We start from the raw sequence: 17,444 nt of genomic DNA, 5'->3' as shown, positions 1-17,444 counted from the left end.
GATGTGGGACATAAGAAGAGAGAGAGGGCCAGATGCAGTGGCTCATGCCTGTAATCCCAGCATGTTGGGAGGCCGAGGCGGGCGGATCACCTAAGGTCAGGAGTTCGAGACCAGCCTGGCCAGCATGGCAAAACCCCGTCTCTACAAAAAATACAAAAATTAGCCAGGTGCAGTGGGTGCCTGTAATCCCAGCTACTCGGGTGGCTGAGGCAGGAGAATCACTTGAACCTGGGAGGTGGAGGTTGTGGTGAGCTGAGATCACACCACTGCACTCCAGCCTGGGCAACAGAGTAAGACTCCATCTCAAATACAAACAAACAAAAGACAGACAAAAGGGAAACTCTCAATTATTCAGTGGCTACTAAGTGTTGCTATTTCAACACATTATCTCTTCCACTCCTTCCAACGATCCAGCAAAAACCTGTATTTCCTCTAGTTAACAGATGAGAAAAACTAGGTTCAGAGAGGCCTCGTAACTTACCCAACGTCACACGGTTAATATCCTATACAACCAGCACTGAGCCCAGCTTGCCTGCCTCAGAAGCCCAAACACCGCATCACCATGTGGGGGAGTTGAAAGGCCCCTATGGGCAGAGGCCTTCCCGTCTGACTCACGCTGCGGGTGTGAGAACTCCCGTCTCCATTTACAGACTCGTGCCGCACCCTTCTTTTCCCAGGCCACCTCACAGCACAGCAAATGCAAATTAAAATATGAATATTGATATCAAAATAGTAACCAAAGTTGGAATTTCTGTGATTGAGGCTGCAGCGTATTTTAATGTGTCGGGAGACAGGGAGCTGACAGTTGTGTGATAAGGTGTGAAAACGACTGTTCTACCAGCGTCTACCTAGCTCGCCCTGCCCCACGCATGCTTACTCACTCCCTTCAATGGGAACAGTTTGGCCAGAAATTCAAGCCTCTGTGAAAGCAACTGTGAATTTGCTCCTTTCAATCACAGAGACTCTAAATCAACAAGCTCGATTTGTCTTTTAAAGATCAAAGATTTGTAATCCCAGCACTTTGAGAGGCCCAGGAGGGAGGATCGCTTGAGCCCAGGAGTTTGAGACCAGTATGGGCGACACAGCAAAACTCTGTCCCTAAAAGAAATTAGCCAGGCATGGTGGTGCATGCCTGTTGTCCTAGCTACTCTGGAGGTTGAGGCGGGAGGATCCCTTGAGCCTGGGAGTGACGTCAAGGCTGCAGTGATTGTGCCACTGCACTGGGAGACAGAGTGAGACCCTGTTTCAAAACAAAGAAAAACAAAACAAAACAAAATAAAACAAAACAAAACAAAAAAAAAAAAAAAAAAAAAGAAGAGGATCAAAGATTCAGAAACTTTACAAAGGGCTGTGAAATGGGCCCATTTGGCTAAATCATTTTGATACCGAAGAAAAAAGAGAAAAATTTCAGGGGTTCCTCAATAGGCAAAAGATGACATCCCTATGTGGCTGTCTTAACATTGCCTGCAGGTGAGGAGAAATGTACTTGCGGCCACTGCTTTTAAAGCGGGGCATTCTCATGCCAGCCCTGCACAGTGCTGCAGCGGAAGGCAATTTGTTGACAGTCACGAGCCATCCAGGAGGCATTCTACTGGCAGGGAGACACTCCAGATGAAAGCACTACACTCATCCTTAGAAAGCAATGGCGGGGTAGCATCTTTGCCATCTCTTCTTTTTCCTAATTTTGAGCAAGTCAGACTTCAAAGGAGGCCAAGCTATAGAAGAACCTGACCACCTTGCTCCATTTATCTAGAGAAATATGTTATCCATCCTTCTTTTTTTGTTGTTGGGTTGAAGCAGAGCAGGTATGGAAAAAAGCCACACCATCGGATCTATTAACAATTATTTGCCAATGGTCATACGGATATCCTGAAAGCTCCGATTTCAAATGCTTTGAAAATCTGCAGCACAAATGAACAAGGGATGGAGAAGGGGCCCTGCTCAGTCATATTAGAGATGGACCCTCCACACACCATGGTGACCTCTCCACAGGTCGGCCCCACATTTTCTATTTGCAATTCAAACCCAAGGCGAGGGTGAAGAGGGCAAGCTTGGGTTCTTGATTATATCTGCAAGGTCACCATTGCTATGCAGAGTTACAGGAGGCCAGGTGGCAACCCAGCACATTTGAAAATTGGATCTTTGTTGGAAACTGCCTCAATTTCATGGCAGAAACCAAACTTGAGATGTCTATATTAGAGGCATCTGGGGAGCCACGAGGTACATTCGTTGCCAGATAAAGGGGAGGAGGGAAAGGGGAGAAGGACAAAAAAAACCAAGGAAATATTTTCTACTGCTATGTGAGAGGTCAGGTGCAGCCAGATCCTAAATTAGCTCAAGAAAGGGCGCTGGAGAGTGCTGGAGCCCCAAGTCCCGTAGATGCGAACAATGCTAGAGTTTCAATTACAAAATAGCTCCCTTCCAAGAACAACTGCAAAATATCAAGTCTGTGGAAATCTGTACGACCGAAGGGGGGAAAAGTGAAAATTGAAAAGGGTGCACTAATAGATCTGTCAACAGTCCAATGGTGACAAGCCACATTTCTATAAAATGCCTTCACCGTTTGTGTCACCTGAAATGTACTGACACTCTCTATAGAACATTATCTCCTGAAGCTATTCTTGAAAAGACTGGCAGGGGGAAGGGAAGGGGAGGGCGACATCTGCTTTAGATACTATCAAGGAACGGAAAGGGAGAGAGCGTGGAAGGAAAGTGATCTAGACTGTTTAAACAAACCTTTGAACAACCACATTAAAAAAATCGGAGCTTAACTGGTTATTTGCAGAAATGTTACTTATCATAAGAAGGGGATTTTCCTAAGACCAGAGGCTTGCACATACAAGTAGGGAGGTAAGGTGATGTCTGTAGCTTAATGGTCTGCAGAGAGTGGATCTGACCAATGAGGGCGCATGGGGCCTTTGCCTGAGGAGGGGCCCCTTTCTTTGCTTACTTCAGGGGATATTCTAATACCAAGCAGAGCCTACGATCCAGGCATCAAGGAGGGAAAACTCCCCATTCCCTGCCACTCCGTTTTATGTCTGCAATCCAATTCGGCTACATGCAACTGGGATGGGAGATAAAAAGGTATATTTAGGGACTTAAATAACATCCAAGTAAAGAATGCCACCTGCCAGTCTCTGGCAGGGTGCAAACAGACTACAGTTTAAGGTCTATCTGGATTTACATTACAGAGCTTTTATTTCAGGATGTGAATCTCAGCTGTTAAAAATCCACTCTCAGCCGAAACTAAGAATTTAAATGCTTAGTCAGAGCAAATTATTTTCCAATTAAAAGAAAGGAATCAATTCCTTCGACCCTTTCAAGTTAATTAGAGGTCCTTTCTGACTTCAGAAAATTAAAACTGCTTTCAATTTTTTAAAAACTGCAGAGCTAGACAAAGGGCCTTATTAGAGTGGTACGTTTGGGGGCATAGGGATAATGAAGTAGGTGATCCCAAACATCTTTTGGAAAACAAAACACTTGTTTGAGGAAGGCAGTGTGCAATGCAATAGCAGTAAGAGCACACAGCCACCAGATGTCGATGGAGCTGGAATCCAATTCTGGCTCTGCTAGGCTCAGGGTGGCCCTGGGCAAATGACTTCACCTCTGAACTGTGGTCTGTTTACTCACGAAATGGGAACAATACTTCACAGTGCTGTTCTGAGGACTAAGTGTGAAAGCTCCTAGCCTGGACCACCCTTAAGAGGAGCTTAAAGAAGTGTGGCAACAGGCCAGGCACGGTGGCTCACACCTGTAATCCCAGCACTTTGGGAGGCCGAGGCAGGCGGATCACGAGGTGAGGAGATCGAGACCATCCTGGCCAACATGGTGAAACCCCGTCTCTGCTAAAAATACAAAAATTAGCCAGGTGTGGTGGCGTGTGCCTGTAGTCCCAGTTACTTCGGAGGCTGAGGCACTCCAGCATGGCAACACAGTGAGACTCTGTCTCAAAAAAAAAAAAAACCCCAAAAAAAGGTGGCAACAATAATAATGATGATGATGCCATTCATAATAATATAAAAAAGCCCTCCCTGTTATAGTAACCTCACTGTCTTAAGTCTAGAAATTCAATCTGGGGGCATAAAAAGGAATGAATTAATGGCATTCACAGCAACCTGGATGGGATTGGAGACTCTTATTCTAAGTGAAGTAACTCAGGAATGGAAAACCAAACATCGTATGTTCTCACTCATAAGTAGGAGCTAAGCTATGAGGATGCAAAGGCATAAGAATGACACAATAGACTTTGGGGACTCAAGGAAAGGCTGGGAAGGGGGTGAGGGATAAAATACTACAAATTGGGTTCAGTGTATACTGCTCAGGTGATGGGTGCACCAAAATCTCACAAATCATAGCTAAAGAACTTACTCATGTATCCAAATACCACCTGTTCCCCCAAAAGCCTATGGAAATAAAAAAATTAAAATAAAATAAAATACAAAAAAAATGTCAGATTAAAAAAAGAAAGGAAAAAAAAGAGATTCGGGCTGGGGAAATCTTAGCTAGGACATAGCTGGGTGAAGACAATCAGAGCACTCCCCTCCACACTCACAGTCTCAACAGCGCCCACTGGGTTACGCTCACTTGGTCCCCCAGGGCGAGGTAAACCCACAGCATTCTGCTCAGCCCCACCCCTTGTGCTGTGTCTGGGCGGTGGCCATGTGCATGCTGGACCCTGGCAATCATTCCCCAGAGATGCTCCTTGGTTTTGGTTACAACCGGCCCTGGGGCAGAGGTCGGCCGTAGGGGGTGGGCGGATGCCAGATGGGAGCACCAAGCCAATTTCTACAGACGCCTGTGAACCCAGGCCTGGTGGGGTGGGCAAGGGACAGCCCGACAGTGGCAACTCTGAACTTGCTCGCCTTTGTGGGTTTAAGCCAGAGTCTTAATGTTATTTGAAGACAGTTTTTTGTCTGTGAATATTTATAACAGTGTGAAAACTCCCGGACAGCTGGTAATGCATTTTGAAGTGTGTTAACAACACTGTATCAAACAGCCCTCTATTGATCCCCTCATACTTTTTTGTGGCCATGCATTTCATACATGGTGCTTATACATTTTGAATAAGAACTTCAAGTACCTTTTGCTTCAAGCGGTTTTTCACCTCTTTTATTCCCATTTTTGCATGATCTTTTGCCTGCATGAAAAATTAATTTAAGTTAAGATTCCCTTTCTGTTTCCAGCAGGGACTATGCTTGATTTCAGTCCGTCGAGAATCACCTTCTCTGATTACTAGAAAAAGGAAGGAAAAATGGGATCATCAAGTCGAAAACATAATGGCTATGAAAACAAATATAACAGCAAAAGGTTAAAAAAAAAAAAAAACCCTTAAAGAGGCTGGAGACATTTTATTTTCTGCATTTTGATGGCACAGATTTTTTTTTCTTTCCCTTCCAAAGCCCTTCTTTTGCTCTCTATAATTATTTATCTCGGCAGCCTGGTGACAGCTACCAGTAAGAGTACAGCAGCCGTGTTTCTGGCTGGAAGATTCAGAATATCCATTCTATTTCACCAGGGCACGGCCCCAGGACTGATTTTCTGCCCAGGCTGAATGGACGGAACAGACACATTGCTGGGTTTCTAAAGTGCCATTTCCTAAATCTCATTTTGGCAGACACCCTGGCTTTGATTTCGGGTCATTTTAGACCTGTGTGGTTCTGCTGGCAGCCACCCACCCTGCTAAAATAACCACAGTTTAAGCACAGAGAGGACTAACACAATTAAAAGTGGAAATAAAATAAAACCACCCCGCTTCAGTGGCTCACGGTCAAATTAGCAAGCAGGAGAAGTCACAAGAAAAAATAGTCGATGCTTGTGAAAGACGGAGCGCCGGGAACAGATGTGCTCTCCTGTTTTCACTCGGCTGTGGACACGAGTCTTACAAATAATGCATTTCCTATAGGGCAGTGATCAGAGAGATGATGAAGAATTTGGGACAGAAATTAAGTGGTGTATGCCACCATGAACACTCTTCAGTAACCTGCAAAGGGGCTGCTTTATTTTGACCCAGTAATGGGGATGCCTGCAGGAAGGCTTTCCCAGACACCAGAGAGGCCATGCTTCTGGGTCTCAGAAACAGAGGCAGGGTGCAGCCACCTAGTCTGCATTTTAAAAGCTAAAACCAGTAGCCTCCCATTTCTCTACTGTGGCAAATGTGAGCACCAACACTATAAATCAAAAATGTCACTGAACCGGTTATAATAATCTGCTAAATAATTTGAAGAATATTGAGACCTTCAGGAAACAGCTCGGCAGCCTGAGTCATCTCTGCAACAGAGGACCAGGTATACTTAAGAGTCTCATCACTTGGCTGGGTGCAGCAGCTCATGCTGGTAATCCCAGCACTTTGGGAGGCCAAGGCAGGAGGATTGTTTGAGCCCAGGAGTTCAAGAACAGCCTGGGTAACATACTGAGACATGTCTGTCTTAAGAAAAAAAAAAAGCCAGGTGTGGTGGTGCACACCTGTAGTTCCTGGTGTACTGGGGAGGCTGAGGTGGGAGGATTGCTTGGGCCCTGGAGGTCAAGGCTGCAGTGAGCTGTGATCGCACCACTGCACTCCAGCCTGGGCAACAGAGCAAGACCCTGTCTCAAAAATAAGTAAATAAATAAAGAGTCTCATCATGCTAAGGGACTGATCTGTTTTGGCTCCTGAGAGCAAGACCAGTACTTACGAACTTGTAGACAGTCTTCATGGCCGGGTTTGCTTTGGTCTTTACAGTATTCAGAATTGCTCCACTTCCTTTCTATAATAAAAATGTCAATTAGCAATTTGGGCTGAAGACAGAGTCATCCAACACCAACAAAGAGTGCTTCTCTTCAATCAGGCTAAGCAACATTTCAAAGGTATGTAAATGCACATCGAGAAAGAGGCCTGGATGATAGCTGGTCCCAGCCAGTCAGTTATGGTCGTGGCGGAAGGGCTCTGGGTGGGAGCTGTGGGTGGGTGGGTGTGTGTGGACTGGGGATGAGGAGTGTGAATTGGCGGAGGGGGACTCTAGACTCAGTGCTCTGCCTGGCACCTGTTCCCTGGCTGGAGGGAACTGCATCGCAGGCTGCCTAAGGCAAGGGCTTCCCTATGGGCATCTGTGGCTTTTCAAGACATTCTAGTTACCACGGATGACACTCAGGTAAGTTTAATAACCATGGACTCCACAGCTGACACCAAGCCGGGGCAGAAAGAGGGGCCCTGATCAGCCAGGATCGTTGGGAAATACGTTGCCCTCACCGTGCAACTTCCTTTTCTTGCCTTGGTTTTCTGTGTTGTTTTTTTATATCTCTCTGGTAGGCTGCCTTCCTTAACATCTAAATCTTGAGAAAAGGAAAGAATGAATAGCCACAAATGTTCACCATGGCTTTAGTTAAATCCGACACAGCAATTTCTCGCTCACTTTCTTTAGGAGCAAAAGTGGGAGGAAGGAGGAGGGAAGGCCCTCCCGCTCCGAAAGGAGGCAGTGGAGGGACCTGAAGTGCACAGGGCACGTTTTCATAGCTGTCCGTGAATCCGTTTCTCAGTCTCATCCCTGCAGACACGTCGTGAGGGTTCTGAAGGCACCAGGCCGAGGGAGGCCTGGTCTCTGCCTTCCAAAACCTCCAGTCGGAGAGGCGGGACAGCACAGTAAATAATTACAACAGCAGGTGATGATGGCTCTAATGGCTGTGTGCACAGGGAGCATGGAGACTTGGAAGATCAGGGAAGGCCTTGGAGGATGAAACATTGGACTTGGTCCATGAAGGATAAATAGGAGTTGATGTAGGAGATGGGAGGAGAACATTCTAGGGACAGGAAATAGCACATAAAAGAAAATGCGGAAGCTGGAAAGCCATGGCGTATGCTGTAACAAGTGGCTCCTGTACTGCACCATGACACACTCCCATGAGTGTATCATCAGAGAAGCAGTAAGTGAGGCTGGGAGGCCGGATGAGGCCAGCTCATGAAGGACCCGGAATGCCAGGCTAAGGGGTTTACACTATGGAGCATTTTTAATCAAATTCATCACAGAATCAGGTCTGTGGTGGTTTAAAAAAACTGATTCAGATGGAGAGAGGCTGGAACCAGTGGGTACCTAAGAGAATAAGATATAGTAATGTAATTATTGGTCTTAACATTTAGCAAAATTTTTGGTAACTGCCCACATTAGAAATTTTGAGCTTTAGTTAAAAACATTACAATTTGACCTAGAAAGCATTCTGTGTTGTAGGACAATGGGAAATTTTCACCCACTCATTTATTCCATACTGCTTTCCAAAATTACTCAGTATCCCATATAAATGGTCCTTTGGAGTATTGAAACTCCCTTTATCAATCAATCAACAAGTCCTTATTACTCCTCTCTGATTTGCCAAGTGCTGTGTTTGGCCATACAAGAGGAACAAAGGAAGTCTTTCATGAAGGAATTGCTTACTCTCCGCCACTTCCAAGGGACTTGCCTGGCAGCAGTGCACTGACGCATTAGCAGGAGGGAACACTTATCACTTGATGCTGGAGTTGCCTGCTTTGTGCCCGCCTCCCCAGCAAGACAGGGAGCTCCCCCAGGGCAGGGCCTGTACCCTGCTCCCTGCTGCATCCCTAGTACTCAGCATGGTGCCTGGCACACAGTAGGCCTTCAGGACACCTCACTTATAAACTGATGGAAGGGAACGTCAATATTTCGAATTCTTTAGAGGCTTCAGAAGCCCTATGCCCCTGGCTTCTGACACATAAAGATACTTCACGACAACGGTCAACCTCCCAGTGACGTGTTCTCCATCTTCCCAGGAGCCTTTGCCGTGAAAGAGGTTACACAGCAGCAAGAGGGCACATTTTTGGTTTGCCTGTGATTGTGACAATTGCTCTGGCCCTAGAAGGAGACCCCCCAAATGCTCTAAAACAGCAACATTCCATTCAGTTTTCCTTGGCTGGCTTCCTGCAGAGGAGGAAGTGTCTCACGTCTTTTTCTGACCCCACCAAGTGATGGCTTTGGACAATCCCACCCTTTTGGCCTCCATCTGGCATGAGAAGAGCCTGGCTTTACAAAGGCATCTCCAGCAGAGAGAATGGAGGGCTTCGGGATGGAAGGGGAAGTACAGGGAAGCGGAAGGCTGCCAGGAAGCTAAGGCGGGAGTCCAGGGGGCTCAGAATTGGGTGCACGCTTACCCGGACGGTGGAGAGCCACTGATGGTACAGTTTGTCACTGCCTGGGGAAAGAGAAGTCAGAGAAGCTGTTACTTAAAGAGGTGATTTGTCCTTGGGAGTCCTTGAAATTGCTTTTTTGTTTTTTGAGACGGAGTCTCATCTCACGCTGTCGCCCACACTGGAGTGCACTGGTGCGATCTCAGCTCCTGGGTTCAAGCAATTCTCCTGCCTCGGTCTCCCGGATTACAGGTGCCCGCCACCACACCTGGCTAATTTTTGTATTTTTAGTAGAGACGGGGTTTCACCATGTTGGCCAGGCCGGTCTCGAACTCCTGACCTCAAGTGATCCACCCGCCTTGGCCTCCCAAAGTGCTGGGATTACAGGCATGAGCCAGCACGACTGGCCGAAATTGCTTTCCGCATTCAGGACTTGGAGATCCCTGTGGAGGGTCCCACATCCTGTTCTTAAAGGAGGCAGCAGCAAGCCACTGCCACAGGTTTCCCTCTCAAACAGAGCCGATCACGCAGTGCCCTGACTGCAAACTCAGCCACCACCCCGCTGCGTGCTGGCTGGAGGTCAGGCTCCGAGGCCGCCCCGCCACTCTCGTCCAGTCGTGCCTCGTGAGCTCTCCATCCTGTGCTGCTGTGACGCTGCATCACCTTACGTCCCACCACGGGGAACTACTTAAGGTACTACGGGGTCCGTAAGCCAGCATCCTCGCAGGCCTCCAGGCCCTTGCAAATACAGCTCCCTCGCCTAGTCACCACACCCTACTCTCTCTGCTTAGTAAATGTGGCAGGCAGCTCAGATGTGATGTCCTCTGCAAGCTTCTTCCTCTGAACAGCCCTCTGGAATAGGTAACAGCCACTGAGACATCCATATTCTGGGAAGTACTGTGAGGGGCACCAGAGCCGGGACCCCCAGGGCTGTGTGTCCCATTGAAAGGACCCTGCTGGACACACACTGAACCCTCAGAGAGTGAGACGGAAAGAAAACGGAGGTGTTGTTGGTAAACTCCATTCATTTTAAATGGTGGGTCTTAATCCACTTAATTCACTTAATCCACTGAATAAGTGAACTCAGTTTAGCAACACCTAAAGCCTGTTCTCCTGGAACTCACATGCAACCATTAGAACACAACTCTAGCCTGGCCTCCTTTGTTAAGCCCTCACATCACACAGTGAGGATTAACAGAGCCCTATTCTAACTGCACCAAAATCTGTTTCTACTCCTTTTCCTGCACTGGTTTAATTTCTGTTTGTCTTTAGTCATGCATTTCTCTCTCCTACCTAACACTTCTTGAGGGCAGAACTGGGTCCTCTGCTTTTTACTCCATGGGGCTCTGGACATAGCAGGTGTTCAGGAAATGCTTATCAGCGACTGGCTATTGCTGTTCGTAGACTTCATGGTGATTTTCTTAACTGTGCTTTCCATACAGCACAGGCTGGAAGGGCCTGCAATGTTTATAGGTGGATACTGTGCCTTGCTCTGTGAGCTTAAAAACTGCCAATTGGATTATCACAGTAGTCCAGAATAGACACACACCCAGCAATAAAAGGGGTATGTGTCTATTCTGGACGACCACCAGCCAGCAGCATGGGTGTCATTTTGCATCTGGTTTTGCCTTCGCTGCCAAAGACTGAGGCAATGGGATTTGGAACGGTCAGATTGGCATTCAGGAGGCCGACTCAGCCACCAACACCTCTCTGGGCCTCAGATACCTCCTCTGAAAAATGAGAAGACAAGCCCTTCAGTTCTTCAGATCTACACAGACCAGGCACTCAGCAATAATTTGTCATATTTTAAAGAAACAGGGCTGGGTGTAGTGGCTCACACCTGTAATCCCAGCACTTTGAGAGGCTGAGGTGGGTGGATCACCTGAGGTCAGGAGTTTGAGACCAGCCAGACCAACATGGTGAAACCCCGTCTCTACTAAAAACACAAAAATTAGCTGGGCATGGTGACACATGCCTGTAATCCCGGCTACTCGGGAAGCTGAGGCAGGAGAATCACTTGAACCTGAGAGGCGGAGGTTGCAGCAGTGAGTGGAGATCATGCCACTGCACCCCAGCCAGGATAACAGAGCAAGAGTCTGTCTCAAAAAAAAAAAAAAAAAAAAAAAAAAGAAAAAGGAAAAAAAAAGCTTACTGTACACGGTCCCCATGCCAGGGACTGTCCTGGATGACTGTACAAATCTTCCCTCATATACTCTGATTTAATCTCAAAAGGAATCCTGTGAGGTAGGACATGGTACTCTCAGGGCATGGATAGGAACTTTAGCTAAAGGAGGGGAAATGACTCACCCAGGGTCTCGCAGCTTGTGAGGAGACAGAGTCCTGACTTGAATCCAGGCCTCCTAACTGAATACTGCATGTGCTTCCCAGTGGACCACGCTGGCCACTACTTTAACTAGACTTTGTCTACACAGGGGAAGCAACTGACCCTAGGCTGGGGGATTTCATATGGGCCAGTGTGCATTTTGTCAGAAAACGAAGAGGAATTCTTCAAACATTTCAAGGCCAAGCTTGAAATCAGTCTCTTCCTAAGCCCCAGTAAAGGAAAAGCAAGTCACTGCCACTCCTTGTCAAATATGCCCTATACGATGGCGGCCTGCAGCCCCGGAAGGAAAATGAGATGCTTCTCACCAGCGTACTCGCCCATGTTGATTTCCTCTTCAAAAACATCACTGAAACCTTCGCCGGAATTGAGAAGATCTAATCGACCATCAATAAACTATAGAAAGAAAGCACAAAAGCACAACAGCTCTTACGAAGAAAAGGGGGAAAAACCATTCAGCTGAGCACCTTACTGTATCCAAGGTAGGAGTTTTCTAAAAGTAAGGTTCAACAGGCAAGTTTCTTTCTAAAATACCGGCTGCATGCTTATGATAACTTGGAAAACCACATGGCAGATCTGCAAAGGGTCTGCCTGGTCAGTGACTGCCCTCTTCACCCAATCCCCCTCCCCTGAGCCTCTGTGGCCTGGGGCCTGAGTCCCATCCATGCCTGTGGCCTCAGTGCTTAGAGTGGAGACAGCCGCAGAAATCCCCGCCAGGGAGCCAGACCCAGGCCAGACCAAGGAGGGTGGCACCTGCTTGAAGAGCTGCAGCTGTGTGGCGTTCTGCAGGAACTGCCTCATGGCTCCGGAGCGGTAGTGGGACACGAAAGCTTCCTCACAGAAAGTGATCGGCTCCTCCTGGGAAGTGCAGAGGGGAGACGAGGGTCATTGGCATAGTGTAAGAACCATCAGTTCTGAAATTCCTATATGCAGAGCTTCCCCATCTGCTATTTTTTTTTCTTTTCCTTTTCTTTTTTGAGATGGAGTGTCACTCTGTCATCTAGGCTGGAGTGCAGTGGTGCTATCTCAGCTCAGTGCAACCTCTGCCTCCCAAGTTCAAGCCATTCTCTTGCCTCAGCCTCCCGGGTAGCTGGGATTACAGGTGCCCCCCACCATGAGTGGCTAATTTTTGTAGTTTTAGTAGAGATGGGGTTTTACCATGTTGGTCAGGCTGGTCTCAAACTCCTGAACTCAAGTGATCCACCTACCTTGGCCTCCCAAAGTGCTGGGATTATAGGTGTGAGCCACTCTGCCTGGCCCCCATCTGCTAACTTTTCTAACCCTCATGAGTGCAGTAGCTATTATCAAGGAATTCATTTCCTTTACGGATGAGGAAGCTGTTTCAGAGAGGAAGAGTCATCCTGCAAAGTCACAGAGAGGGTGGGCGGCAGAGCAGGAGCCAACAGTCAGATTCTACACCCCATCTCCCCTTCCATACCCCAAGGGCTATTTAGGGAGACATGACCTCCAATGTGAAGATTTCCAAACTTTTCGCTTTTAGCAGCAGAACGGTTTATTCAGATAGGATTTTATGCAGAAGCAGCCCTGCTAGGCCGGGCGCGGTGGCTCATGCCTATAATCCCAGCTCTTTGGGAGGCCGAGGCAGGTGGATCACCTGAGGTCGGGAGTTTGAGACCAGCCTGACCATCATGGAGAAACCTTGTCTCTACTAAAACTACAAAATTAGCGGGGCATGCTGGCTCATGCCTGTAATCCCAGCTACTCGGGGGCTGAGGCAGGAGAATTGCTTAAACCCAGGAGGCGGAGGTTGCGGTGAGCTGAGATCACGCCATTGCACTCCGGCCTGGGCAACAAGAGCGAGACTCTGTCTCAAACAAAACAAAACAAACCCAAAAATGAGCTGAGCCGAGTGTATTGGCAGGCGCCTGTAAGCCCAGCTACTCGGGAGGCTGAGGAAAGAGAATCGCTTGAACCTGGGAGGCAGAGGTTACAGTGAAATGAGATGGTGCCATTGCACTCCAGCCTGGGCAACAGAGACTCCATCTCAAAAAAGAAAAAAAAAAAGTTACATAGAAGGAACCCTGTTACCTGAGCTCCATAATGCAGGGCTCAGCTGCTCTGGAGAACCTGGGCGTAGAGCGGGGGTGGTGGCTGGGTTCTCCAGGCTTAGCCACCTTCTCACCCCCCTACATTGCAGGCATCTTTGCAGTCCCTAGGCCACTGGCTGTGGGACATACTTTGAAGACCATTTACACAGTGATCCTAACCAATAGCGAACTGAAATTTTAAAATAATTATTTTAAAGAACAGGGATGATAAAAAAATAAAATATACTATCCAATCGATTTTGTGCTTATGCTGTTTGATAAGCAAGTTTGCTTTTACCAAACCATATTTTATGAGTCAAGACGACGATACCCTGAGTTAAAAAAAAAAATCCTATCCGTATAGAGTTAACACCTTAATCTTTCTTTGAACACGTCTGGAGTGCTTATCTACACAGACAAGTCTTTAATTTCAGCGGTGTATTCTCAATTCTGAGAGATCAGACTTTCAGATCTTGAGCTGAATTAAGGGTAACACCCCACCCCCCAGCCTTGGTAGCAAACACAGAGATGTTTGAAGCTCCACTTTTATCCTATTTTAATGAGTTGCATGAGTGTTAAATTTACTGTCGAGCTTCTGTAAGTTCTAAGAGTTCTTCCTGCTTAAATCTAGCCAATATTAACTCAGAAACTGGGCAGACTTATTGCACAAGGGCTGTGAAGATGACCCAAAAATATTAGGGTAAGGAGAATATTTATTTTTATACAGTTGCACCCTACCTAATTTTACAAATGATCTGAGGCAGCTTATATGAGCATCTAAAACAACAAAGAAAAACATCAGGGCTGCAAAATACATAGATATATAAAAAGTATTTATTTGGGAAAAAAGTAGCTGGGTGTGTAGGTCCTATGTGGCTTCTAAGTTAAGTTACAAAATTAGCTCTGAACTTCCTGGCTGCTGGAGCAAGAAGGAAAACAATGTAAACTTTACTTTGTGTACAAGAAAAAAACAAAAACCCACACTAGTTCCTTGGGAAAAATAGCTTTATGTTCCATTTATTACGTTGGCATGGGTTTATATCTTCCTTGCTCAATAGCCAAGAAACCAGCTAGTGATAACTAATAGAAGCCCAGCTAGAATTCCATTCCTGTGGCTTGGAAGTTTTGTTCTCACTCTTGGGACCAGAGCAGGGCAATTAATTCTCTCTCCAGGTGATCTCATCCATGCACCCAGCATCACTCATACACTGATGACTCCTGACAAATCCTGGCAGCTCAGACACCTTTCCGAAGCTCTATACCCATCCATCTCAGCCTCCACCTGATGGCCCACTGGCGTCTCAAACTCAAAATAGCCTGAAACTTCCAATTACTATCCCATCAAGACTGTGCCCCAAACCTATTTTTGTTTTTTTCTTAACTGTCACTTTCCACGGTTACCCACAGTGGACCTATCAGACTTCCTAACTCCTTCCTATTTTACCTGAGAATTGTCTCACGCTCACTCCTGGCTCTCCATCTCACTACCTTGGCGCACGCCTGGACAGGCTTAAACCATGGTGGAGGTTTAACTCCATGCTCCTCTCCTGTTTCATCCCTCCCATTCTACTCCAACTCTTCTGGCTAGAGTGCTTTCTAAAATGCAAACCAGACCACATCACTATCCTATTCAGGAACTCAGCACAGATGTTACCTTTGTGTGATTATCTGACGAATGTCTCTTTTTCCCACTAGACTATATGCGTCACACAGGCCGGAATGGTGTCTGTTTTGTTCAACACTATGTGCCTAGCAACATGTGTGGCACACACAAGGGCCCAATGTGGGTGAAGAAAGGGAGAGCTCCTTAACCAGCAAATGCACCCTCCCGAAGCTGACCCTGGCTTCCTTTCCTAGAGTCCTTCTGTGTCACTTTGCCTCTGGCCTTCCACATACCTCATGCTCCAAACACATCCCATGATCACACGCCACATCCTTCCTTCCCCACCTTCTTCTTTGCTTTTGCCAGTTCTATTCCTCCTTGGACTGTCCTCCTGACACACGCAGGCCTCTGTGTGGCAGTCACTCATCCCTGCTTGTTGCTCCCAGTGCCGCGTGCACTCCTGGGCGCTGGGATAGTCTTCACTGGTAACCCCTCTCACCAGGAGCTCAAGGGGCCAGAGGCTGAACTCATCTCTATAGGCCCCAAGTAGAGCCCAGCCCCTAATTAGAAGCTCAGGGATGTTGGTTAAAGAAGCACGAAATGAGTTGAACCCTGCTTCCAGCCACAGGAGCCTTGTGGTCTCAGTATGTCTCTGACACTGCTTGGCCTGATGGTAAAGAGGTCTCAGAGCACAATGCCAGGCAAGTGCCACCCGTGCACAGGGAGTTGAGCTGCTCCAAGGAAATGCTCACTGAAGTTGTTGGCATTCACTCCTGGAGCTTTCGCCCAGGGTTGCCAGGAAGAAGTCTGCTGAGGGCCCGATACATTCAAGAGAGTTTGCAACCAGATTCGTAGAGGAGGGTAGCCTGAGACAGAATTTAGCTGCAGGACAGCAGAAAGAATCTCACCTTTGGGGAAACACAAACATGTTGGGCCTGTTGTGTACTCACGGGAGGTGATATCCCCTGGACCAGATGTCTGTGCCCTAAAAATGCAACAGGATATGACATGGAAGGGAAAGATCAGGGGAAATGTGACAAGGGGCTTTTTCTGAAAAGAGCTTAAAGAACAGCATCAGATGTGTGAATTAGACATGGGAAGAAAGTCTACCACACGATGTAGTGTTACCAGAGTGGGGTGGGGTCGGGGGCAATGGGTCCACAGGAGTCCAAGGAGGAAAAGGCAAATCTTCCCAGGGCAGTAGGTCAGAAAACATGATAAGTGGACACTTCACCTGGGCCTGGAAGGGTGAATAGGAGTTAGGTGAGCAAATCCTGTCTTTTCAGGGCCCAACTCTTCTATCTTAATCCTGCCACAAGGCGGTGACGTTGTCACCCAGAACCGTGCATAAAGGTCTGCATGGCACCAGGCACAGAGGGCTCTTTTTCCTGGAGCAACTCACCTTGTAAGACAAAGGCAATAATCATAGTTTAACTCTGAGTGAGGCACAGTGCTATGCACTTCACAACTCGCAACATTCTGGAAACTTTTATGCAGTCAAAATTATACTCAAATTTTACAGAGGAATAACTGAGGTAAAGACATCTGCCCAGGTGACAGGATTCAGACATTGCAGAGTCAGGGTTAAAGCTGGTGGTCTCCCAAGCCCAGGTGTGCAGCATGCATGTGGTCTACTGCAGGCCTGGCTCCTCCCTGCGGCCTCAGTCCTAACTGCTTGCCCTCAGACCTCCCTGGACAGGAGAGTTCTCTTTAAAATTGGAAACCTGGCCGGGCGTGGTGGCTCACGTCTGTATTCCCAGCACTTCCGGAGGCAGAGGCGGGCAGATCACCTGAGGTCAGGAGTTCGAGACCAGCTTGATCAACATGGTGAAACCCTGTCTCTACTGAAAATACAAAAATTAGCTGGGCGTGCTGACGGGCACCTGTAATCCCAGCTACTTGGGAGGCTGAGGCAGGAGAATCGCTTGAACTCCGGAGGCGGAGGTTGCGGTGAGCCGAGATCACGCCATTGCACTCTAGCCTGGGCAACAAGAGCAAAACTTCATCTCAAAAAATAAAAACAAAAAAATTGGATCCCTTTAGGTTCTCCTGGACACACAAAGCACCAGCCCTTCAGAGACACACAGCTCCTGGGAGTAAACAAGCCGCTGTGAAGGTTCTTTCTGCCACAGGTCCAAGGCGAGGTGCCAAGCCACTCCCACCAGCTCGTCCACCTGCGTCCTGCAAGTAGAAATGGCAGCCCCCACTCCACTGTGCACGGAGAAAAGTAAGGAAAGGTGTCTCGTTATTCTCGCCTTTGTAAGAAGTGCTGATTTAGTTCTCCTACGAGGCTGATTAAGCCCTTTGTCTTCTTAGGTGACACTCTAGGCGCTGGGGCTACTG

At 47.5% G+C, this 17,444-nt stretch overlaps 2 protein-coding genes across 11 annotated transcripts in view; one reads left to right on the top strand and one right to left on the bottom strand.

The window, feature by feature from the left end:
- Positions 1–17,444, top strand: part of NEK6 (NIMA related kinase 6) — a 984,684-nt gene that overhangs the window by 69,581 nt on the left and 897,659 nt on the right. The gene's annotated exons all lie outside the window — the stretch shown is intronic.
- The window catches only part of DENND1A (DENN domain containing 1A), a 547,088-nt gene that overhangs the window by 65,250 nt on the left and 464,394 nt on the right, over positions 1–17,444 (bottom strand). For all 10 annotated transcript variants that reach the window (XM_050760580.1, XM_050760581.1, XM_050760572.1 and 7 more), the window contains 5 exons: positions 12,204–12,308; positions 11,759–11,846; positions 9,134–9,174; positions 6,672–6,743; positions 5,081–5,137 (listed from right to left, as the gene is read on the bottom strand). In XM_050760580.1, coding sequence (XP_050616537.1) covers positions 5,081–5,137; positions 6,672–6,743; positions 9,134–9,174; positions 11,759–11,846; positions 12,204–12,308 — 363 coding nt within the window. The remainder of the gene's footprint in view (positions 1–5,080; positions 5,138–6,671; positions 6,744–9,133; positions 9,175–11,758; positions 11,847–12,203; positions 12,309–17,444) is intronic.

The sequence above is a fragment of the Macaca thibetana genome, chromosome 15 (genome assembly GCF_024542745.1).
Source record: "Macaca thibetana thibetana isolate TM-01 chromosome 15, ASM2454274v1, whole genome shotgun sequence".
Classification (NCBI taxonomy): Eukaryota; Metazoa; Chordata; class Mammalia; order Primates; family Cercopithecidae; genus Macaca; species Macaca thibetana.
The sequence above is the reverse complement of the archived record's forward strand: the minus strand, read 5'-3'. Positions and strand labels throughout refer to the sequence as shown.